This window comes from Syngnathus floridae, chromosome 3 (assembly GCF_059516105.1).
Source record: "Syngnathus floridae isolate MCC-2025c chromosome 3, RoL_Sflo_1.0, whole genome shotgun sequence".
NCBI classification, from domain to species: domain Eukaryota; kingdom Metazoa; phylum Chordata; class Actinopteri; order Syngnathiformes; family Syngnathidae; genus Syngnathus; species Syngnathus floridae.
This window is the reverse complement of record NC_142415.1, coordinates 22,249,882-22,275,122: the sequence shown is the minus strand read 5'-3', so window position 1 is coordinate 22,275,122 and position 25,241 is coordinate 22,249,882. Positions and strand designations below refer to the sequence as shown.

General features: G+C 43.7%; 1 protein-coding gene across 3 annotated transcripts in view; it reads left to right on the top strand.

Moving 5' to 3' along the window:
• cdh8 (cadherin 8) overlaps positions 1 to 25,241 on the top strand; it is a 67,403-nt gene that overhangs the window by 5,669 nt on the left and 36,493 nt on the right. For 2 of the 3 annotated variants that reach the window (XM_088370512.1, XM_088370511.1), the window contains exon 3: positions 22,812 to 23,106. In XM_088370512.1, the coding sequence (XP_088226638.1) occupies positions 22,812 to 23,106 (295 nt within the window). Of the gene's footprint in view, positions 1 to 8,376; positions 8,670 to 22,811; positions 23,107 to 25,241 lie in introns of those variants that run through there. The other variant, XM_088370513.1, reaches the window with a different exon arrangement.

Sequence of the window (25,241 nt, the reverse complement as noted above, 5' to 3'; positions counted from 1 at the left end):
TCATCACGGCGGCTGTGCGGGAGATTGGGCGCCATCGATTTCTAGCAGCGTGTCATTCACAGCCTTCTCGCCCTGCACAGACCATTAGCACAAATGTGAGGGGGATGCGCACGTGCGTGTGTGTGTGTAGGTAAGCAGACGAGAGTTGGACGGCCGTGAGGCGTGACAGCACCTTCCCTCCTTCTACCCTACCCCACCCCACCCCTCGTCTCATTTCCGATGTTCTTCTGCAGCTCGCCGTCTTTCTGACATTGTGATGCAGAGTGTGAGGCTGATGTGGAGTGGTACTTCTTTTTGGGGGAACCAAGAAAGACAGACAATAGTTTTTTCAGCGAGAGAGAGAATGAGAGAGAGAGAGAGAGAGAGAGAGAGAGAGAGAGAGAGAGAGAGAGAGAGAGAGAGAGAGAGAGAGAGAGAGAGAGAGAGAGAAAGATTGTCTAGCCTGTTATTTTTCAGGAGCATATCTTGACCTTTATTTATTCATTTTAGGTCATTGAAAACAGTAGTTCCCCTTTTGCAAGGCCAACCTGGCTGAAGTCAGCCAAATAAATTAAATCAAAGTTTGATTTGGAGTGTATTTGAGTCTTATATGGATGACATAGGAACTTTCTCATGTGTTAGAAGTCTTTGATAGGTGGCAAATAATCTCACTATTTTCAGAAATGGCCTTCTTGGGCTTACATTTTGGGGTTGTAGGGTCAAATCTTGTCCTTCAACGGGATGTCAAGCCCAAAATGTTCTGTTCTACTGAAGCGGGGAGCTGTCAATGTAAAGTAATAACATTCAAATACATTCAAGTATCTACTCGAACATTCTCAAAAATACATTCGAACATAATCGCCAAGATATTTGGATGCCCTGAGCGACCATGATGTCATTTTCGTCTTGTCTCTGATTGGCCAAAATGGCCTCACTGTTGTTGCCTTTTCCATTCTTAAGACATCTAAGTGTCTGTAATGAACTTATGGATGGGAGTTAAGTGGCAAACTTTTGACTTTTCACAGAAATGACTTTCAATGGCTTTCTGATGAGCCAGAATAGCCTTAGTGTATTTTTATTTGTTCCAGGAGTAACTTGATTTCTTCTCGCACAGCGACACGGTTGAACTTTTCTTCTAAAAACAAGCCTCGCAAAGCGTTGAAACGTCTCTTAAGCAAACTTTTCCTCGCATTCAATCAAAGCCGCCTCTGTTATTCCAAAATACGATCGCGGACGCGTGTCGTTTGGCCATTAAGCTCGCCTCGGAACAAAAAAGACAAACAGCGAGCAAATCGCTGCGTTTGCAGCAGAGACAAATCCGATTTCTGTTCTCTTTGTAGTCAATTAATGGCGGCTGGCGCGTGAATATTTCACACAACTTTCTTTCCCCGAGTCTCCTTCAGAGCTCCATCACTTAGCGAGGGAGGATTGATAATGATTGCGTTTCAGTCTGCCGAGTTGCGCTGAGCACATTGTTCAGGCCCTTCATCCGCCGCTGATAATCAACCATTAGCATTCATCAATTGGCGCTCGATGGCAATACGACTTTGATTATCGATCCTGCTGAGGAATGCTCACGGCGTGATGCGGTGTTCTTCGGGCTAATGAACTCGCTAGTTGACGGGGCTTCCCGAGGGAAAGGAAAGTACCAAACAGCAAACAAACAAAGGAAACGTTTCAGACGAGTCAACTCTAAAATGTTTTTTTCAACAAAAGATAATGACGGGGTAAGAAGAACAAATTTGAATTCAGAATGTTCCACGCTCCATGAAGCTCACTTCTCCGGCATTAGCATTCAGTACACTCAATGTTGTTGGGAAAAAAAAAAAATCATTATTATAGATTCATTATGGGCTTTTAGATTGTTCAGAATTATTTGACCTTCCGTTTTCTGTCTTCCACATTAAAAAAAAATCCCTTGAAAAATGTGAAGTGTTTCTTAAGTCCCTTGTTCAAGCAGAAAAATCAAACAATCAAACAAAAAAGCAATAGTGACCGTCCATCTATTCATTTTCTGTACGGCTTATGTTTTTGACGGTCATGGCCGGCCGGGTGAGCTGGAATCTCTCCCAGTTGACTTTGGGTGAAAGGCTGAATGAACTCTTTAAAAAATATTTTCTTCTGAAGACTACATTCAAAATTCTTTCTTGGAAGAAAAGCAAAAATGTAGAAAAACATATTTGTTTTACTCCTAGGGCGCAAAAAATCCAATTTTCTTATATATATAAAAATAAATATCTTACCTCTAAGTTCCTTGTTTACCCAATACATTGCATCAGAAAAATAGTAAAGCTTGCTTTCCTTGACCAATTTCGACAATTTCTTCTAGTGAGTAAAATGAAAAATCAGGAAAAGCGACATTCCCTTCGCACCTTTCTGATAGGCACCCCCTCTTTTCGCACCCCCTTGCCATTTTCCTCTCCTCTCATTGTCTCCCATTGTCCAATCCAACGTCGATGATCAGCTGATAAGAGATCAGAGCTGGGATTTATCGCTTTCCTTTCTGCGCTAGTTATTCATATTTAACAGATGTTCCCTTTTCGAAGAGATCTTAATGACTCGCCGAGATAAAAGTCAACATTCGGGGGGCTCTTTGTATCTTATCTTTGCCGCGAGCAGACTTCACACGGCCGGAAACCGAGATGTGGGACGCCGAGTCTATAAATATGATGTCTGTTGGTAAAGCAGCATGTGGCTCATAGCCTGATGTTAGTTTCAATGTTCACGCTCACAGCTATCAATTGCATGCTAGTCGTCGCAAACTAGGGTCTGTCGGGTCCCTTTGTTTAAACGGCCACTAAAGCAACCATGTCTAATTTGAGCTCAATTTTCTCTCTGGCTTTGATTGATTGATGCACGAGTGGGAGTTAAGAAGACTATTAGTATGATCGCCAGTGACTGATAGTCATTGTGCCACGCAAATTAGCGTCGCCTCGGCCGGCATACGCTGGATTATAGACGGACGATTCCCTGCGGTTTGACTCCCTATTTATTGCTTTTTCGAAGCAGGTGGAAGAAAGCCATCGGTGTGTGTCAGAGTGCTATTTATTTTTCAGTTTGGTTGCGTTTTTTTTTTTTTGCTTCCTCGCATCCACGTCTTTTGGGTGCCCAGCTGTGTAATCTCAAAGTCGTCCGCCTTTAGAGCCTCATTCCCACCTCTTGTGTGATTTAAAGGGAAATAACCTCCCCGATTCTCTGCCTTCTCTTTCCCCGAGGCTGCGCGGCCTTTGCTCACGCCGCCCGGGGCCATTCTATCAGCAATGTGTCATAAAACACCGGACCACCGCGCTACAATTGAGCTGTTGGGAGCAGATTAGTGTGAATGCAGTGTGCAAGGTCTTCTAGCAAATATGGCGGCGCCTGTCACACCGAGGCTGCCTTGTGATCACAAATACTGTTCAAAAACGTGCTCAGGGATAACCTTGAATCATTTGCCGTAAATCCGCGAGACAAGCGAAGAAATGATTACAAATCCAAATCCTTCTTTGAAAAATACATGTTCCTAATGGGGACATTTTGAAATCGTGCGGCAAAAATATGAGAAAAATCTAAAAATACACCATCTCAATGATCTGGCCTGGCACCTGGAGGGGGTCCAAGCATATTTCTTCCCCCCCAAGCTCCGCCAGTGAGGTGGAGCAAAGTTTTATGACTCGCATTAAACCTTAAACTCAAATAAGTCTGTGCGACAAGCTTGGAGCTTGTGAATGTGGCTACTGGTCTATGAAAGCGTTGCAGCAAGTGCCACTTTACACATCGTACACAATGGAAGCAGCCTCATTTCGGCGAAGCGTCGCGCCAGGCGAGCGTGTTAGGTGAGCTGCTTTAATTCCTATAAATTAGTCAGAGCAAAGTTCAAGGCAGAGTGCCAGATGATTTAGCCGGCTAAGTGATCCGCCCCCGCAAAGCCCAGCAGTGCCGATGGTGGGCGGTAAGTCGGGGAGGATGAGAAGTTGTCAAACGACAAATACGGCAAAGTGAGCTCATCGCGAGGATGCGCCGCGACCAGGCCGCGCCGGACCGCGCCTTATGAATTAGCAATGCCGCGGGGAAGTAACGCGCTTCACCCAACCTCGCGTGACAACCTGGATTTAATCACGCCAAGCCGCAGATGTGAGTAATAGAGGCAAGCTTATTATTTTGCTCGGGGACTTTGGAGCCGTGTGAATGACTGCGCTTTCCTTTTAAATCATTATTGCAGCTGACGCGCACACATGAGAGCTGGCGGCCATGACAGGGCCTCGCCATACGCTGCCACGGAAACATGATTTCTTCTTCCCCGGTGGGGTAAAAAACAGCTTGTACGGTGACTCGGCTAGAGTGGTGGAATGTAACTAAGTACAAATAGTAGTGGTGGTACATAATGTAAAACCACGTAGGATGCTGTAACCACAATGATGCCACCCTTCCATGGCCACTGGCGGAGCTCGGATTTGGGGTTTTTTTTATGCTTGGGGGGGGTCATGGCGGACATCTCAGGGGTTCTGAAAATTGTATTTCTTTACAAAACCCAGAAATTCTTCAGAAAACACAGATAAAGGTTCAGTAGATGTTCCCTACGGGCGACGGAAAAAAATGACTGGAGAAATTGGAAAACACAAACCTCTATTATCTGGCCAGGCACCAAGCAAATTTTTCTCGTTGAAGCAAGGATTATGCAAATGTATGAGTCATACTTTTTTCATTGTGCCAAGTTATCAAAATGGGTATTTTCTAAAATCGAGGGTCAAAATGAAAAATTCCTTTTGCTATAAAATTCATTTAATATTTTTAAAGGAGTATTTTTTTTTTTCCACAATATGGTGTGAGAACTCCACTTCTGCTTGGCTACATACAACAACACTTCTAGTCACAGGTAGCGCGATGCAAGTGCAACGGCGTTAAAGAATGGCTGCCGCGGGAAATGAAATGTCAGGGCGATAACATTAAAGTATGGCGGGGTGGCTAATAATGACAACCGAGGGTCATTTGCAGGCACACATAGTTCACAATGACTCCACTGACAGCCCCGTTAAGCGTCACAAAGACGTAGCGACCATAAAAAAGGGCTTCATGCGCACTTGGCGGAAATTTGGCAAAAATCACTTGAGCAGTTTTTCGCATAATTCGACTATAGCCGGCAAACAAGGCGACGAAAACCCACACTTCCTTGGCAGAGGTAATCACGGCTGTGGCTTTGTTTGTCTGATATGCTCTCAAAAGCTTCCAAAGATGCATTTGGCAGGATTGAAACCCTCTTCAAGTGCTCGCTGAATATGAACAACTGGCTGTAATTATATTTCAAATGCGATGCGAGCGAGAGCATTAAAAATAAGCGACATTCGTTCTTCTGCGTGCTGGAGAATCTGGGACGGCTTTTCTCAAATTCTGGCCAAACTACATTAGAGCTTAAGCCACTTTTGGTACTTAAACTCGCTGTAAAGTCAAAATGAAGTGTCTTGTTAACGTGACACAACACAGTATTCCTAACAAGGCTGCCAATTTGGAGTTTTTTAAAAAGTATGTAAGAATCCATCGAGAAATTCACGCTGTTAAGTGAAAACGTCTCCTGGGGCCGAGTTAAAAAAAAAAAAAAGAAGCCGAGCAGATGAAGCAATTTGAAAAGGCCCTAATGGTTCAAATGTGATCATTCAAATGAAGACGATCATTATCTGAAACATGCTAATTAGCCACAATCCCGCCTTTTCTTAAGCCTTTTATGGACCTCTCCACCCCGTAATTGATGTTGTTGTTTGTTTAGCTGGGAGCACATGTGGGAGAGAAAACAACGGCAAGCAAAGTGCAGCGGCACGTGTGACATTTTATTGAAGATCACAGCGCTGGCCCGCGATTAAAGATGATGATCATCATCACCGCTGAGGGTCGCTCACCTCAACCACTGAAGCTCACTTCTACCTTCTTTTCTCCACGCCTCCTCTTCATCAGGCCTCTGCTCACTCTCTGCTGTCTTAGCGTGCTGCTGACCTTTTCGCGCAGATGAATTATTTCACTTTAATGACGCAAAGAGAAGGCCAGCCGAAATAATGGCGAGAGTGAGCTACCGCCCATGCGCACGCACGCACGCACGCACGCACGCACGCACGCACGCACACACACACACACACGCACACACGCACACACACACACGGGTAATGTATGTGACGCACTACCTGCCTTTAATAGACCAGCGAGCATCATTATGTGAATCCTTTCAACCATGAAGATTTTATTTTGTGTTCAGCAATGCAAGTAAACATCGATCATTTGGCATCTAAATCAAGAGAGTACTCCAAAAATGTATGCTTCACAATAAAGTCAGTCAAGCTGCTTGCAATCATGATGGTGGTAGAAAGTCCTCCAAATCATTATTAAGCCCCGCCCACTTTAAACGGCATTTGATTACAACCCAAATTGGCAAGAGAAATGACTTTTTATGAAATTTCTTTGGCTTGACAAACTTTTCCTTTGTTGCCCAAGCACATTTTCATTTTTCTTTTTAGTCAAAATTCGCTGGTATAAGTAGTCAATCATTATTATCATCTTGAGGTCACGCCCTGTTTCAATCACTATTTGTTTTCCGAATTGATTTCAACTTTCCTTCGGGAAGTGTTGAGTTTTCAGAAGTGTCGAGGCCCCCCGCAAAAGGTTATTCATTTGATTACATCACAATGTCATGTACCCTTCAAGACACACACACATGCAGGTCGATGTGTGTGTGTGTTTTCCTTGGACAAAGCTGCTGCCTGCTGTTTTGTGTGTGCGGGTACGCCGTGATGATTGAAGCCTCCTCCTGTGTGAAAGTGACACTTTCTCTTCTCCTGCGGTGTTTGATTAAATCTGTGTGAGTGTGTGTTGAATCAGGAAAGGAAAGAAAAAAATAATGCATGAAAAATTCAAGCGCTTATAATACAAAATCCAGATGAATCATGAATGCTTAATGGGGAGACGGTGGTCGAGCAAGTCAGCCAGCGTGTGTGCGTGTTGAAATTGTTCTGCAAGTATTCTGGCGCCGGGCGCCCGCATTGTCTGCCAGGGCCGCATTCACAACACGGGCTGGGGCGTGTTGTGCCCCCCCGCCCCCCTCACTCCGCTCCCTCTCCCTCCGTGGTAACGAGGTGCTGAGGGACAGCGAGCGTTTGACGCCAGCAACATGTGAAAAGCTTTTAACTGTTATTTGAATGGTGCTAATTGCCGTCATCTTTGCCACAAACGCTCGTTGTTGTTGTTGTTGTTGTTGTTGTTGTGCAACTGCTGGATGCGTGCCGGGCATCTGTGCGTGTTGAAATATTCACAAATCTTCACTGATGACAGCCCCTCCTCTTTTTTCTTTTTTTTTTTTGCGCGCTCACTTATTGGCTTTTAATGAAATATTGAGCTCCAAGAAAAACTTCCCGCTCTTATGAATAATAGAAAGAGCAATTTAAGTAACATCATGGGAGAGGACTGAGTGGACTGCTGTGATAAGGAAGGAGGGGTCTTAGCATGGGAGCCCATTAAGGTAATTTTGCAGGGATGTTATGTTCAAGAAGGCAGACACAAAACAAAATAGGTGAGCATAACAAAAACAGCATCCGAAAATGACAACTGCTACATGAGTTTTAGAGGGAGCACAAAACCTGAACATGACTTAATGGCAGGCAAAGGAGAAAGAGAGCAAATGCCAAAGCAGTGGCAAAGCAGCAACACCTGCCAATGATTTTGGTTGGGGCCAATAGAGAGAACTTGTTAAAATAATAAACACTTCAATTTTAAGATGAATGCAAAATCTGAAACACTGCCATAAAACTTCCACACTAACTGCCGATGTAAAAGAACAAACATACATTTCATCCAAATAATAAATAAACCTGTGTAAGCAAGGAACAAACAATTTTTACAGACACAATCAGTACATAAAAAGTTAGGCAACAACATACCTGTAATTTAGCCAAGACCTCATTGTTGATCATACATCCCTCAGTCACGGTTTCATAAATATGAATGTGTATGCCTTGAATACACATTCAGAACATGAGCGGAATGTCAAAAAAAATTGAGTTATTGTTCTTTTTCCCATGTTGCAACATTCAAAATGGCGTCCGTCGTCGGGGACAATCGACCTCTCCGATTGGCTGCCAGCTAGCGAATCAGTGCATCCGCAACTGTCGCGGTAGATCGTGTGCAAAAGTAAAGCGATTGCAAAAACAAAATGGCATCATTTAATCAATTAAGCTCAGTAAAACGTTTTTTTTATTTTTTTGCTTGATTGAGTGTAAGGGACATTGTTTTAAATGTCCGAATTGAATTATTTATTTATTTTTTAAAAACGCAGACAAAATCTACTCGTCAGTAGCTGCGATTTCTACTGATGATGGACAAAAAAAGCAATAGCACCAGAAAAACAATCGCAAGTGGTGCTTCAAACAGAGACACCAGACAGCGCAAACAAAAGGAAGCGTTTATGTCGACTTCAAATGATGCCAACTTGAGTGCGAGCCGGTCAAAGGCATCTTGAGGACACAGCATGCAAGCCTGGATGGTGTAAATCCATCCCAGCATGCATTGCATCAGTCAGTGCCTCATTCCAATTAGCCGACTCAGCTTGTTTGCGGCGGCGGCTCCAATCAGGAGGCTTTCGCATGTGTGTGAGCCCAAGGCGAGATCAAACGGCCTCTGCTTTGAACCAACAGTGTTTAACTCAATAAGCATAGCATCAAGCTAGCGGCTACGTGGTGAGTTGAATCCGTCTGGGTTGAGTTTATCAGGCGTACTGTTTTGAAACTTATTTACAATTTCAAAATGTTGTTTGGCGCTTAGATTGCGGTTTCAAGATGAAGTTTGAATTGCAAAGTAGGATTTCAAGATGTTAGTGTTAGATGAGTTTCTAGCCTGAGTTTAGACTTTCAAGAGGTTTCACGTTTCAAACCAGAAGCTCAGAAGTGGAGTTTCAATTCTGGAATATGGTTTAAAACCTGGGTTTGGATTTCAAATGAGTTTTTCTAGGCTAAACTGTGTTTTGAATTAGCTTTGCATATAAGTGTTGAGTCTTTCAAAACAAAGCTTCTTACACAAGTTCTAGCTTGGATTATGGTTTCAAAATGGGGTTAGCGTTTCAAAATAGAATTTCATACTTGGACGACTAGGTTTTCAAAGAGTATGTTTTCAAGCTAGGGTTTTGGGACAGCTTTAAGAAATGAGAATTTTATGCCAAGGTTCAGATTTTAAAGCAGCTTTCAAAGCTTGCAAGAGTACACAAAAGCAATTTATGGCGGGCTCTTGAAATGGCTGTTTAAATAGTTTTTTTTTTTTGTCTAGCCATCCTTTACAGCGAGAGTATTGCTTCTCAAAAGCACATCTAGGGCTGATATGAAATGAACACTTGTCTCGGCGCACAGTACGAGTGTTGACGGGCAATCGCAACAAAAGAGATCATGTCCTCTTTTCTTATCTGGACACTCTGTGACTGCGAACCAAGATGGATTCCACGGCTATCGAAGGACCCCCCCCCTCCCTCCAAGCCAGACCGCCTCCTACTGAGTAGCCATTAAAATATTGCCACTTCAACACAGCAAGGTTGGTGGTCTTCATCAGCTAATAGCGCACCTTTGTTAGCTCCTTTGTATCGGCAGACATTTGGCAATCTCCCAAAAGACCCGGGACACATTTTGAAGATTCTTCCAGACTTGAACCTCTTCACTTTGCGAAGATCCTCAACAAGGGTCGTCTCGGGTCGGACATCAGCTGTTTGTGGATAAATAGAACGTAACCCACATCACCAAATTCCAGGGCTCATGATTTAAGAAACTCATTTCAGGCAACAGCTGCCCTCAATCAATCGATTTGTAACATGGAATTCTTACCTATCATTTTGGTTTGAAGAATCCAAAATTTGAGGAATCAAATATCGAGCAAAACTTGCATGAGGCCATTCAAGCCCGAAACGAGACGGTGTGTTATCTGATTTGTATTTTACCCAGAAACGACGTGACATTCACAAAGAAATATCCCAAACAAATACATTTTCATACATAGTAAAGTGACACGGAAAATGAATGAATTATTAAGAATGCGCGAATGCAGTGTATTGTCTTGTGACCTTTATTGAAGGCAAATGATAGTTATGAATGTTTCTTTTTTTTTTTTTTTCATTTCTTTCTTTTAACATATTCAGATGTAATTGTCGGGAGTAACTCAACTGCATCAGTGAACACACAATTTCATTTTGTTGTTCTGCACAAAATGATTTTCATCTGCCATCTTTTTGGCTAAAATTGATGGACAGGTTTTTCCACAAGCAGCCTTTTATTGGATTTAAAAAAGAAAAATGCTATCACTGGGAAAAATGGTGTGTGTTTGTCCAGACAAGCACTCTGTGTAACACTACAAAAAAAAAAATTGCCATCAAATGAGAGTCCCGAGATGCTACGTTAAGTTCAATATGCAGCTAGCATACTAGCTCGAAAAGAAGTCTGTGCCAGTTACTGAAAGTAATTGCTCCTAATGACCATTAGGAGTTTGGTTTTCATCTCTGGGGGCCACGCAAAAAGGCCTTTGGTCTTATCAGTTGATTAGTCACAAATAGGCAGCGCGGAGTCCTTGTGCGGGAAACTAAACGAGCGTGGCCAAATTGCCGCCGGTGTTCCTCCATCACAGAGACTCTAATGGAGCGGCGAGCCAGCTAGTCCGGCTAATTCCTGAGCCGAGACTAAAGCAAATAGATGACTGGGACTCAGACTGAAGATAGTGTACCACGTACAAGTTTGAAAAAAATATATAGAAGTTCAAAAATTCATGTATTTATCACACAATGGAGTGAAAATGTCTTTTAACAGGTTGCACCCCGAAAATCTCAAGGACGTTATTTTGAGTCGTCGGGATCTGTTTACCCGCCCGAGGCGAGTCTAACGCAAAATGTGCTCTAACTGTGCTTGAATGAGTTTTATTTTGGTGTTTTCGTAGACACTAAGTTAGAAAGGGGCATCTGCGCCGTTGTGGGTGCGAACACAGACGACTTGCTTCCTCTCGTTCCCTTCAAATTCAAAAACGTTTGATCATTTTGAGGATACGTGAAAGGGGACGGGGATGCTCAGTGATTGTTACTCACCGTTTTAATTGTTATTTTCTTTCCCCTTCACAGATTCATTTGCATTATTCCTCCTGCTTCCCTCCGATGAACATTGCGCACCTCGATTTACCGACCGAGTAATTGCTTATTGACAGAGTCACATTAGAGTGGAAATTGTATTATGAGGAAAAAAAAAAAAAAACGCAGAGGCATCTCATTGAAATGTAGCTGCAAGTAACGACAAGGATACAATTAGAAGTCATCAGCGAAATGGACATGTGTGAGCCTTTTCCACTTGCGCCACCTGCGCTTGCTTTCTCACGCCGCCTTTTTAATTAATTCTGAAAAAAATTGTCAAGGATACGAATTACAAGCGTACACTCGGCTGCACAGCCGCACGAGTGCAAATGAGGTCGTGGTATTGTGCCAGTTATCCAAATTGGGTTGCAATATTTATGCTGTTTGTGGAATATGACCAAGAGACCTCACAGAATTTTTATTTTATTTTTTTAAAACCCAATTGCACGGTGAAAATGAATGACGCCGAATTTGAACCACGTTACAAAAGTGCTCGTGCTTTAGTTGTTTTTTTTACGTATACTTTTGAATCCACGTTGTGCTGAATTATATATATATATATATATATATCAATATCAAAAGCTGTATTCAAATCAGCACTAAATGAATGCGTTCCTTTAACACACACTTAAAGTGAGGACTTTGCAATCTGCATCAAAGCGAGTTCGCCCAGGCAGCACTTCAATTCCATGACCTACAACAACCTTGAGTCAGAAAATAAAGTACACAAGCATACGCCTTACTTGTAAGATCTAATTCTGCCAAGGAGGTAGTATCTCTTCTCTTTTTTTTTTTTTTTTTTTTTTTACTGGCTGTCTGCTTTTGGCAGCAGGCATCGGCTTATTATGCACATTACTGCCCCCTACTGTGGAATGGATCGAGCCAATTTCATTTAGCAACATGACATTTGACAGTTATATCAATCATGACTAGACGGACCCCCAAAACACAAGCACAAAAAATCCAGCCAGTGACAATGTCTGATAATTTACCTTGAATTCTGTTCAAACTTGAACGGGAATTACAAATTAAGCCCCCTGAAAACAGTTCAGAAAATTTTGTGGGCATGTCAGTCGGGTGACTCGTAAAAAGTCTCAACAAGCCTAAACAACACATGACCTCTGCCGCTTTAGGATCACCAAGATTTTTTTAGCCAATTTTGTGCGTGTCAAAACATTTTGACCATTTCGTGAATTCATCATGAAAATCGTTGCAGCTCGTCCAAGCGCCTTAAGGAATTGGCACCTGTTGAGAAAAAAAAAAAAACAAGGAGGGAAAACAGGCAGCGGCGGCGTGCAGCTGCATTTTCTTCCCTGGTAATCGAATCCCTCCAAAGGCCTCCATTTTTCTTCATCTCGCCGCGTCCACAGGACCTTTAAACAGAGCAGAGTGTAGAAAAAAAGGTAGCGTAGAACACAATTATAATTCCAATATAGCCCTGTAAAGAAAATGTAAACAGATAGCCCTGGCTGCAGAAGTCACCCCCACCTTTTCACTCCCTGAAGACTTGTAATAAAGTAGAGAAGATGTAACACCAGAGGACTTGGTTGCGTCGCTTCCACATTTGAGGCCACAGGAGGGTGTGTACGTCTTCGGTCACGTATGGACTTATTTTCAGGCGACAGAAAAACACACACTTCCAAAAAAAAAAAAAAAAAAGCTCTGCTGGAAATCCCGAGGAGCGCAAATTGGTTTGGAATGTGATTTGTAAAGCGTGCTGCTTTTCAAACGGGCAAATATGGGATCCTCTGCGGGTGAGACGTTTTCATCCCGCGGCATCCTTTGCTTGCCGCTCTTGAATATTCCCTTTGTTGTTGTACAGGGGAGGGTTGGGGGGGGGTGTCAGTGGTGCTGTTGGTCGCTTTTCTTTCACGACTCGTCCCAAAGACACCCCCCCCCCCCCCCCACACCTTTCTTCACGTTACCGGGCAAAGCTGCCACGTGACACTTATTGTTTAGGACCCGGAACCCTAAATACTCATTAGCATGTTGCTCGGCTATCGTGAATCATGGTGTTGCTCTTTTTGACAGTCATCCTAAATACTTTAATAATAATAATAATACCGTATTTTCCACACTACAAGGCGCGCTGGATTATAAGGCGCACCTTCAATGAATGGCCCATTTTAAAACTCTGTCCATATATAAGGCGCACCTTCAACGAATGGCCCATTTTGAAACGTTGTCCATGTATAACATATATACATTTGGCCCGTGGGCTGGACTTGCCACACCTGCTGTAGTGGCTCAATATTGGTCCATATACAAGGCACCTGATTATAAGGCGCACTGTCGGCTTTTGAGAAAATTGGAGGTTGTTCCGTGCGCCTTAGAGTGCAGATCATACGGTAATAATAATAAACAAACTAAAAGCACAATTGCGTAGTACAAACGGACCACCGATATCCGACAGCTCGGCTAATGGTTTAAACGGCAGAAGGTCCTTACACATTAAAGTGTGACTTGACAAGAAAAAGTCGAGGAAGCTTCATAGCAGGAAGACCATGACTGGCTATGTGCTTTCCCACTGAGTGTGAATTCACAGAATGAAATTCACAGGAAGCAAAAATGCTCTGTGTGTGTGTGTGTGTATCAGTGTGTGTCCAGGATTTTGACACAGTCTGCTGCGAGGACGTGGCGCGCCACTCGCAAAGTTCATCACACGTTTGCTGTGACACTGAGCATGTCCGGGACACGCATGCACGCACAGGAAGGGTCTTTGTGCGGGGGTAGAGTGTGTCTCCCTCCACTTGGACGATCCATCTCCACGGAAGACCTTTATGCTGTCGTCGCAGCCACTTTGCAAAAAAAGATATTAAGAATAAGCCGCCGTCTAAAAACGTGTCCACGCGCATGTGTCATATATGCGATGCATCGATTTGTCGAATTTGCGAGTGTCCGACTCGATCGGTGTCCTTTCGACTTTGTGGAGTGGTTGTTATTAAAAAGGCGGCGGGTGGGCTACTGCCACCTACGATGTGCGTAGGACCCAAATTCAATTACCTTGAATGACGGCAACGACCTCGCCCAAAATCACTTTTACAGCTCACGTGCTGTTTTGTTTTCCAAGCGAACCGAGGTGTGTGTGTTTGTGTCGCTAAGAGAGCGTCTGGGTTTGTTTGAATACGCACGCGTGTCCGTGTGTTTGTGGGATTGTGTACGTGTGTGTGTGTTTGTGTTGTTTTCCCCCATCGTCTAAATGGATGTTGGAAGCCACCGCCGCCGAGTTGGAAGAAACGTCGGACAACGCTTGAGATTGATGAGTGTTTGGGCGCTTTCCCGGTGACCCCGCCGCCGCATCTGGCGGGAACAAAGTCAGGCAGGTGTGACAGCCAGCATCCATCTCGCAGTCGGCTGTAATGGGGAGGACGCGCACACACACACACACACACACACGCACACACATGCACACACACACACACGATGAGTATTCCTGGTAGAGTGCATCTTTCCTGGAAGGACTTGTTTCCTTCAAATGTCTGCCAGCCCTCACGTCTTATTACGGAAGACAAATGGCATGTCCGAAATAACGCTTCCCGACTCGTTAGTTCGGTGCTGACACGTTTCACTTAGCTGCGGGGGTCCAATACGCATGACAGTCCGGTTGTGTGGCGGTTCTGTCTGCGCCTCGAGGTTGCCAGTTCAATTCCCAAGAGTACAGAAGCGATGGGAGGGGGATGTTGGATTCCAACTTAGTTCTGATGGTTTTGGTTGCGTTAGAAAGAAGCATTTGCGCCGTTGTGGGAGGGCTCACTTGACTCAAGCATTTGCCGTAATTTCTGGACTATAAACCGCACCTGAATATAAGCCTCAGCAGCTAAAATTAGGGGGAAATCCTTTTTTTGTTCATATTACAAGCCGCACTGGACTATAAGACGCAGGTGTTTTAATGTTTAATTTCCATATCTAAAAAAAATATGCACAAATCAGACAATATAATAAAAATCATGAGAAAGCCATAGATAAACCGCACTGGTCTATAAGCCGCAGGGTTCAAAGCTCGTGCAAAAAGTGTCCTACAATTATAGATTACCGCTCTCGGTTAGTTATTCATGTTAAACGCCACCTTGCACTATGGAATTAAACACTGGAAGAAAAAGAAAAAAACTCCACAGCACGCCAGGACCTGCGTGAACATTAAATCCTTTTGAAGTTAGTGTCGGATCCTTTTTGGACTCGGGGGGCTTATCTTAGCGAATGATAGAGTGGACTCGGTGGGCCTCATCCCCGCTGTCTCTTTCTCATTTGGCTTGTTAAAGATTTTCTCTCTTTTTACGAGGCGTCGCTCTGCGACTATCTGTTGTTGCCTGTTCTTAAAATAAGCACTTTTCTTGCAATGATCAAAGCCCTTCGGGCTTAACCTGCTTTCCGACTTTGCTCCAGGTAACCTTTGAACACAAATACATTAGATTGATTTTCATATTTTGATTGTTTTCTCAGCTATGCCCGTGATTAAAACAAAGTAAACAGGGAACAAAGGCTCCGGTAGCAAGGGAGTGCGGGATTATGAGAAGCAATTTCCACCCCGCGATTCATCACACACTCCGGGGACGAAGGGAGTTGCAGTTTAGTCAAATATATTTAGTCGAATTAGATTTTCGCTTTATTGTCCGTGTTTGCTTTTTCTGTTTCTATTTGCTGAAAAACCTTCTAGACCTGGCAACCCCACCACCAGTATGAGGCATACCCAAAATTGAATTGACCAATCAAAATCAAAATCATAATGAGTATATGATGAAATGCCAATAACAGCTTTCAACCTTCCTCCTCCTCTCCTGAAGAGTCTGCTCTTTCCAAAACTACTTTTCTCTCCCGAATTGTTACATTGTTGAGAGATCCAACAGGTACGCCGAGAAAAGACAATCCACACTCATCGCGTCCATCCAGCGTGAGCCGGTGTGACACGTTCATAAACGCTGCCCGCTTTCCGTGTCACATCCACTCAGACGAGGGCGTTGACGTCGACGCTGCCGCCTTGCCAGGCCCGAGCCGGCTGCCAAAATCTCAAGCTTAATTGTTTCAGCCGGCTCCGTGCCTCTCGCTCATTTTCCCCCCGTTTCCTAATCCCGGCGACAAAGTTATTTGCATGTCTAATGACACCCCGTATCACGAGCCCTCTCAAAGGACGAGGCGCAGATGATTATTAACGGTCGATGGAGCTTGCGTGTACTGTCGCCCTTTTGTTCTCGGACCTAAGCAAATACTGCCTGAAATCCTCCTTTTTTTTCCTCCTTCTAGTCCTCAGAGAGCCTCGCTGGCTTTGAATGTGAAGAAGCTCCATCTGAATATTGATGTACTGAAGCGGTTGTATTATCTGTAATACCAGTCATTCTCATAATTCATGTGGGAAGAATACAATCGAAACTGTTGGAAAAAAAAACAAAAAAAACCCGGCATAATCAGACTTGGGAGTTGATTGGACGAGAGGCTGTGACCTCATCCGTCAACTCTACGATATCTTCATGTAGTTAAACTACCCGGAGAGGCTCAACAACAACAAAAAAACTACAATCTGTTCTGCGATGTTGGGTTATTCATTTATTTATTTGTTTTTTATTTTATTTATCTTATTTTATTATAATTGTTTTTCCCATAGAAAATATTTTGTGCAGCACAGCGGAATTGTAGTTCTTGGTCCTGAATCGAGTTTTGTCCGACATTCCACCCCTGATAGATTTCTACTAGGGAAAAAGATGGATTTTTTTTTTTTTTTTCCTGCTCCAAACTATCACTATCAACTTCACAGAGCCATTACACGGTGACATCTGAGCTCGCTAATTTGCTCTTCAGGTTGAAAACAAAAGGTTCAAACAGGCCCAACAGGCTTGTGTGGAGAACATCTCCATATAAGCCCCAATTACGGAAATAGGCGATTGTACTGTACATAAAGTATGCGAAAAACCTGATTGGGGGTTCATGGGAGAAAAAAAAGGATTGTTCATATGTGGCAGACTGACACTGTGCTTTATATTCACCTCAATTAAACGGTAGTCGCCAACTTTCACTCCCGTTTTCTCCTTTTTTCTTTTCTAGCTAACATTACGAACTATGTGATGAATTGGAGGAGGAATGTTACTTCTATTGAAACCCTTAAGGTCATCAAATGACCCTTTCTTCTTCAAATGAATTGCGGCAGCCACTCGAAAGCTTTTTTTGTTTGCTCTTGAGCGTTATTATTTTACATTGACGCTCTACAGAAGAAACCGCGGGTGGATCGTCTGAACGCATTTCCTCATTTGAATCGGCAGCACACGGAAATAGTTCAAATCTTTTCGAGGACACGTTAGTGAGTTGCGTTAACGTAAATGATCAAATAGAGATCGCTTTATAGATGACATTACGGAGACATTTTTTTTGCCATGGGGCAGTTATCCATGAGCCCTTCAAATTCCGCCTTGGGACAAGTCATTTGTAGCTATCATTCCATTTTGTAGTCAAAGTTTTGCGTGTGTCTCGCACGTGGAACTTATTTGTCGCACGTGACATTTAACAAGATCGCCGATGACGTTTGTTCCGGGGTTTTCGCGAAATCGCGAGTGAAATGAAGAAGGCGGGAGCGAGCGTGAAATGCTTAAAGATGAATCACAAAAGCCCAGCCGCTCCATCTGGGCCGAGAAATCTCACTCCGACTTGCTACGCGACCCATCTGCGCCCTGTCGGAAAAAAAACAGAACTGTGACCAATTTGACGCAAAGGGTATTCTGCATTGAAGTCCTTCGTTCTTTTAGCATTCTGGGTTCGAAACCCGCAAGCCGGTTGGGAGGGGGCGGGGACGGCCTGTTTTGTTTTTAGCTCAGCATGTGCTGCTAGCTCCCGCAGAGCAACTCATTGACACTTTGTCAGAGAGCCAAAATATGTCCTCTGAAAGCAACAAAGGATAAACTTTGAGTTTCATTAAAAGCAAGCTGAGCAAGCTTTTATTTGCCTTTTGAACCTCTCCCAGATTCTTTTTGTAGTAATCAAATACGGTTTTTCCCCCCAAAACTCACAATTTGAATTCATCAGACGAGTGGCCCACATTATGACAATTTCCTGCATGGGAATGTAAATTCATATTTTAGTTGTTGAAGCGCACTTGGTTAACCGGTACGATATTTGCGACTTTCCCACAGACTTGGGTCTAATTGGTGTTATCGGCAAAAGCAAAGGGTGGGCGACTTTGCTATTCTGACTGTAATGACTGTCCCTTCGCTACATGAGGTTGGCTTCATTTATAAAGATGCACGCACGCGGGCTGTGACACCATCTCCTTCCCATTGTCTCGGTAACGGAAGAGCGTGCACGGCGATAACGAATGAAAAGCGAGCCTCGCAAGCGGCACTCGTTGGCCTCCTCCGATACTGCGTTTGACCTCCTTGGGCAGCCATATTGATTATTGTTGCGTGTCAAAGACGCTACGCAGTCCCAACAGACCTCACTGGTCTTTGTGCGAGAGGAGAGCTGACTTGTGCAAATAGGCCATTTGGCAAAGTAATTGAGGCTTTTAAAGTGATACCTCGGCATCTTTGGAAATGAGCTCCCCTCAGTGCGTTTTTGTTTTTAAATCGTCACAATGGTAGAATTGTTTCGTTCTGCGGCGTGTTTGTAAAAGTACGCTCTGATTTTTCTAGCCTCGGCGGTTCCGCTTGTGACTGCTACCCCCCCGACGCTAAATTGTGTTTACGTGCCGATCGTCAGAAGCTAATGCTAATCTCTGTATACAAAAAGGCACTTTGCTCTGCTTAGCTTTTTGGCTTGGACGTGATAGCCATTAAGTGTGGTCTGGATATTGCATGTTTGTGTTTACATTTTGGTTATCAGAAGCTAAAGCTAATCCACGACAACATGTAGCTTATTTTAGCTTATCTTTTAGCGTGACGTGAATTCCCTTTAGTCTACTGGAGAAAAGAAAATGGCAAAATCGGATGAATGTGAAGTCTCAAATTGAACTGATGTGGCCTTAAAAAGTCTAAATTCATTCCGTCGCAGCTCGTAGAGTTTGGGCTATTTTAAATACAATGTCAATGAAAAGGGGAAAGAAAGTGCCATGGCACAAGACATGGCGTGGGTGGGGGTTGGTGGTGGTTCAGGGGGGGACTATGTTGCCAAAAATAGCAAAGCCTATCATATATCATGCATTGCGCCATCTGCTTGGTGGATTCCAAATGTTATTGCAATATTTAGAGTTACAGATTATTCATGGAGGTGTAATTAACGGAGTCCAAATTCAACAAACGGGATGGGAAAAGCTACGATTCATTTCCAGGGATGTTTAAGTCGCAGGAACTATTTAGGCTACGGCGGCCCGAGGGCTTGCGGAAGAAATGAAATGGCACCGCTCATTCTATCGCTTAGTTTCAGTCGATGCAACTATGAAAAGCCGTAACGGATTTCTATAGTAAACATGGTTAAAAAAGACAAATGGAATCAAAAGAGGTCAACATCTGGCATTCAACGATGGCGTAACATAAACAAATATACAAACGCGCAGCCTCGAGCTTTCACTTTACATAACAGCACGCAAACTCCTGCATAGTTCATGCTTAACATGACATTTCCCCACCCCAGCAGCCCGTCTGGTCGCGGCCTCCTTTTAACAAGCACATCGTGTTTGTCACACTGGAGTCGCGGCACAATCGCGACATTTAGCGGCATCTCAGCGAGACGGTCGCCGTTGTCGTCACTCGGGCGCTAATGTGCTGGAGTGTTTGTGAATGATGAGGACGCCGGCCCGCTTTGCTTTTAGAGCCTTCATTGGAGTAGGGCGACATCGTTTGATGCCAAAACGGGGTATGAATTACCCTGATCGATAGAGATCGCTTAAGTGTAGTTTTAATACCCACTGAACGCTTTCATTGGCAGCTCTGTTAAAATGAATGTTTGACGTCTATTGTCGTCAATGGTAGTGAACGAGTTGAAAACATTTCTGTAGTTTTTCGATGATTTTTGTTTTTTTTTAAAAAGTTTGACCTTCAAAAGGTTTTTGTTGACAGCATTATTTTTTCTCAGGAGAACATTTCCTTGTTGGCAGCATCAACTATATTGAGGATACTTCCTTGTTGGAACAATTGCTCGAGGGGGCATTCAATTGTTAGGTAAATACGTTATTGATCTACTTGAGGGTTCCTTGCCTCATGGGAAATTTCGTCATGAAAATGTGGCAGCTTTGCCTTGCAACATTCCCTTTTTTCGCTTCTTATCATGCGACGACTGGCATATTTTTCCTCGCAGGTGTAATGTTTGATTGGCGGTTGATGTGCCGTTACCGAAAGAATTAGAAAAACTCCAAATGTTTCACCCCACGCGAGATGAAGATTGAAATAGCCCTCTAAATTCTACATGTACAAAACAAAAAAAAATGGCTGGATGCTAAGCAGTGAGTGACTCAACTTTAACTAGCCAGCGAGCTTTGGGTATTAACTTTGAAAACATATACTTAATTTGTCACTCTTGGCAATACAAGACTAAGAAATAGACTAAACTTTTAGCACGAGACACATTAGCCACTCTCCCGAGAGACGCGAGATGTCGGATGCTGCGCCTCAGAGTGCATCACGCAGACGTTTGCTGACATCCCGCCATGACGCGTGACAGCGTCTCCGCCCTAGCGTTCCCGCTTTGGCGCCACGCTACATGCAAGGGAGGAGCACACGTCCTCGCTCGCATGTGCCCTGACATAGAGCGTGATCATTAGCTCCCTCTGAGGGGGAACACTTAAGCGTGAGGAAACAGGCCAGTAAGTGTTGGTGGGGGAGAGGAGGGAAAAAACTATCTACAGGATCTTCCTCATTAGGACGGCGTGATTGTTTCAAGTAATTGCAATAAAAACATACTTTCTCCTGGGATTGACATATTTTCTTCTGTCCGCCTTCTCCTACGCTGACAGGATGAGCAACGCCATGCAGTTACGGGTGGGCGGAAATGGATGGAAATAGAGTTTATTCAGGTTTCCACAAATACAGCGCGTGTCTTTTTTCAGCTTCAAAGACAACTGACTCTTTAGTACAACTTGTCTACTTTTATTTCCTTTTGGAAAATTGACAAGTTAGTCTTCAGTGAACAGCTTGTAGGATTTGTCTGCGTTTTGATTTGTACTTTTTCGTAAATATCCAGTTTGCTTATTCGACTTTGAAGCAAAACGTTGCAACACAGAAATTCAATGAGCACATACTTGGGTTTGATGAACCAAACTTTTTATGTGATTTCTGATTTTTCAATTCAGCCATTGATTTCTTTTGTGTTCTTTGTAAAATGTTTGTTTCGCATCTAATACCACATTCAATTTAATCACTTCAAACTTTATTTAATACTTGCTGTGCGCTCACAAATGTTTCACGGTGAAAGAATCACAGCTTTCAAAAATAGCCGCGTCCGCCGCTTTTCACCTCTTTTCAAGAGCCCTCGCAATCAAACTAGCAGTTTAGCTCCCGCTAGTTACAATCATGCCCTGAGTCTTCAAAAAAAAAAAACGCCATATCTTGTTTTACTTTTCAAACCTTTGGTCTTCACCAAACCCACTTTCGGCTTTTTTTTTCTTTTTTATTTTGATAACGTCAAAGCTTCCCAAATGTTTTTGTAAACATCAAACACCAGTTTGACTTTAAAGCACCAAGGGCATTTGTTTTTACACGCGTCGGCAAAACGAATAAATGTCAGCCTTCAATTTGATCCCAACTGATAATACTGCAAAGAAGCCAACATGTTAAAGAAAATGTTTGCTAAAATTGTCAATTGCCCCTCGCATTGAAGGGACCAATGGACATCAACGCTCCAAAAAAAAAAAAAATCACTTATACTATTACGAAAAATGACAGGCTGTCATTAATCGGTGTCCGTTTAAAGAGTTTCTCAGCATGCGAGATGTGGCGAGGCGTTTTTTTCCCCTAATGAGTCACATCGTTCATGCGGAATGATGGCGCAATTAGGCAAACAAAAAGTGCAAGGTGTGACAATTGGAGCGAATGTTGCTTTGTCAGTGTCGGAAAGAACAACATTTTGCCTACGAGGCAAAGCGGATTTCTTTAGGCTGGCGTTAGAGGTCACCGTTTTGTTATTATAAATATTTTTGCCATCCTGCAGCGTGACCGACTCGGGCGGAAGGGCTGACGTTGAAAACGCTGTGGCAGGGAATTCAATTAAAGCTGCTGAATGTTGATGTTTTTCATGCGTGCCTGCCAGCTTGTATTCTTTGCTGGCCAATGCGCACAGCATCATAAGTGATTCAAAGATGGCCGACCATCGAATGTTTTTGTTTTTGTAAGCAGTGAGGACAGTTTGGTAACGCGAACGTCTCAAAAACACTTGAATCTTCGCTAAAGCTAGCATTAGCTTTTTGCCCGATAACGAACCTTGTCCGTGCATTTTTGTAAACGTCAAAAACAATCACTGTCAATTACTACGTGTTTGTAAACATCCAAAACAATATGAGAGCCCAGTTAGCCTAGCGTGTGATTACTAATCAACAACAAACTTCAACGAAGCTCATGTTAGTGTTTGGAAAAAGAAAAAAGCACTGAGAAGTGCACGGCAGAAGTTTGAGCCATTGCTCCACTGTGGCCAACGCGGCTTTATTAACAATAAACGACGCGGAACATTGTCGGATTGGAAAAAATCCTCCCTGGAAGCTCCGTCCTGCATCAGCGCTCACCTTTAGCGATGGAGAGGATTTAAGAGGGAGAAAAAGTCACCGTCAAATCAACAGCCTGTGTGTTGCTTGGTTTTGAGATGTGCTGAAATGAACTCTCTCTTCCAGCTCCACACGGACTTGGACGTAGGCGGCAAGCGCATCAAGTACGTGCTAGCCGGCGAGGGAGCCGGCACCATCTTCGCCATCAACGAGCTGACGGGCGACATCCACGCCATGAAGAGGTTGGACCGCGAGGAGAAGGCCGAGTACACGCTCACGGCCCAGGTCATTAACGCGGACACCGACGAGCCGCTGGAGCCGCCGTCCGAGTTCATCATCAAAGTGCAAGACATCAACGACAATCCGCCGCAGTTCATCGAGGGTCCTTATCGGGCGTCCGTGGCCGAGATGTCGGCGGTCGGTGAGTCACCGATATGCCGCCGCGGCATCGATATAATGAGCGCAAGACTGGGTGGGACGGGACTATTTGGAAGACAACTGGGGCGAATAATTATGAAATGGGGACAAAATAAATCACATGAATACAACAAGGCCATCCAAACATGAGGATGGAGGCTTATACACTTTCATTGGCATTTACATGACTATTTAGGAATTGACCTACTTTGCCTTTTCTGTGATGGCAATGCCACAAAAAGGTACCGAAGACGTACCTAAATAGGAGTTAGATTTGAGTTGGTACATCTCGACTGAAAAACGAGTTGTATATGTTGAGGATGAGTGTGGGTCGTTAGTGGAGAGTCCTGGCCATGTGTGGTGCATTTTCTCTTCGGAAGATTCGATAAATTATTGCTTCATTATTAAAAGTAATGTAAGATGAATTTGAAATATTGATCACTGATTTGGGATTCATTCTATCTGCAGTTTGCATGTTCTCCCCATGCTTGCCGGAGGTTTTTCCAGTTTCACCTGAGAAAGCATGCTGGATTGATTGAAGATCAAGAGAAAGTTGAAAAATGCTAATAAATAACTGAGGATAGGTGCTTCAGGGTGAAATCAAAGGCACACCAATGAATTTTATATGATTTATGGATTATCAGAGATGTAATAATGTAGGCAGTGCTTCTGCAGTCGTAGCTTTCCCGCCAACTTATGTGAAGGGCGGCAAACAAGCTGATACTGATACTTTTACTTCTATCTATGGAATTTTTTTAGGTTTAAAATGTTGACTCAAATCCTGAATCGCATCATGGCCAATCCTAGAATCCTTGACTCTGCTTCTGCTTCCATTTCGTTTCTCGGTCGGCGTATACATTTGGTGCATTAGCGCTACCTTCTTTAGCGTGCTACGAAGAAGGGACATTGCCTCGAATGTTTTGAGATGAGCGGCGCATCTCTCCCCCTTGCGACGCTGTCATTTGAGCTAACAGCACTGACGGATGCTAATTGCCACAAGCTAACATTCTCGCAGGGCTCAAGCCGGGCACGCAATGCTCGTCTCACTCAATGCTAATATATTCATAGATTCAAATTCTCCTTCGCCGTCATGCATTCAAAGGAGCGCATTGGCAGGATCACACAATTTTAATGCATGTATGAGACTGGCAAAGGCCCCCGCCAGTGTCTCAGTCTGCTGCTGAACGGACCCCCGAGCGGCAGGGGGTCTCCTTCAGAAGGAGATCAGAGCGTCGTTATACAGCTTTGACACCGGACGGACGAGTCGGGAGAGGACGCTGTCGCCAAGTGTCGCGTTTCCTCCTTTGAGCCTCTTTGTCTTATGCTGCCTTTCAGAAAACCGCAACGGCGTAGAAATTGTCTCGCTTCAAGCTGAAATAGTGGACATGCTACTGTACGTCTTTTCTGATCCTTGTAACTTTTATGTGGGTTTGTGTCCCCGCCGCACCCCTTGAGATTTCCGAGGTGCCAGACCAAATCTTTGGGTATTTTCCAATTTTTCGGGAATCTATTTCTACATTTCCACTTGTCCTCCGTGAGGCACACCCATTTACTCTTCATTGATGGTTTTTAAAAAATGGTTTGATTTTGTAAAAAAAAATGTCGACCCGTCCATGGCCCCCCCACGGGAAAAAAATCCTAGCGCCGAATTTTGCAAACTGAAAACGGCAAATGTCTTTTTGTGGGTCCACTAATAACGATATCATTTTGGTAAGTGAAATATCAAATGATACTTTGCATAATTGAACCGATCCTAAAATGCCAGACTTCTATTTTTTTCCTGCATTAGTTGTTGAGAACTTTTTGGTGACTCTACTCAACTCTGCTCACCAAATTTCACATGGCTCAATAAAAACGGCCTCAGGGGCTGAATTTAAAACAAATTCCAGTGAGTATGGGAAAGCCCTCCGAATGGCTAATTAATGCACATTTAAATGCATAATGTCCTCTATTCATTAACTAAACCCAACCTGGCTACTTCCAACCTCAAAGGCATTTTTCCTTACCTTCGCCCTCAACTTCAGTCTATTGTCGCGTGGCAATTAAAATGGCCGCCGCGGCGGGGAAAATGAAAGTCAGGGAAAAGTCACACGTCTTATCCGTGCGAGCCTTTTAGAAGGAAGAACAAAAGGTCTTTCT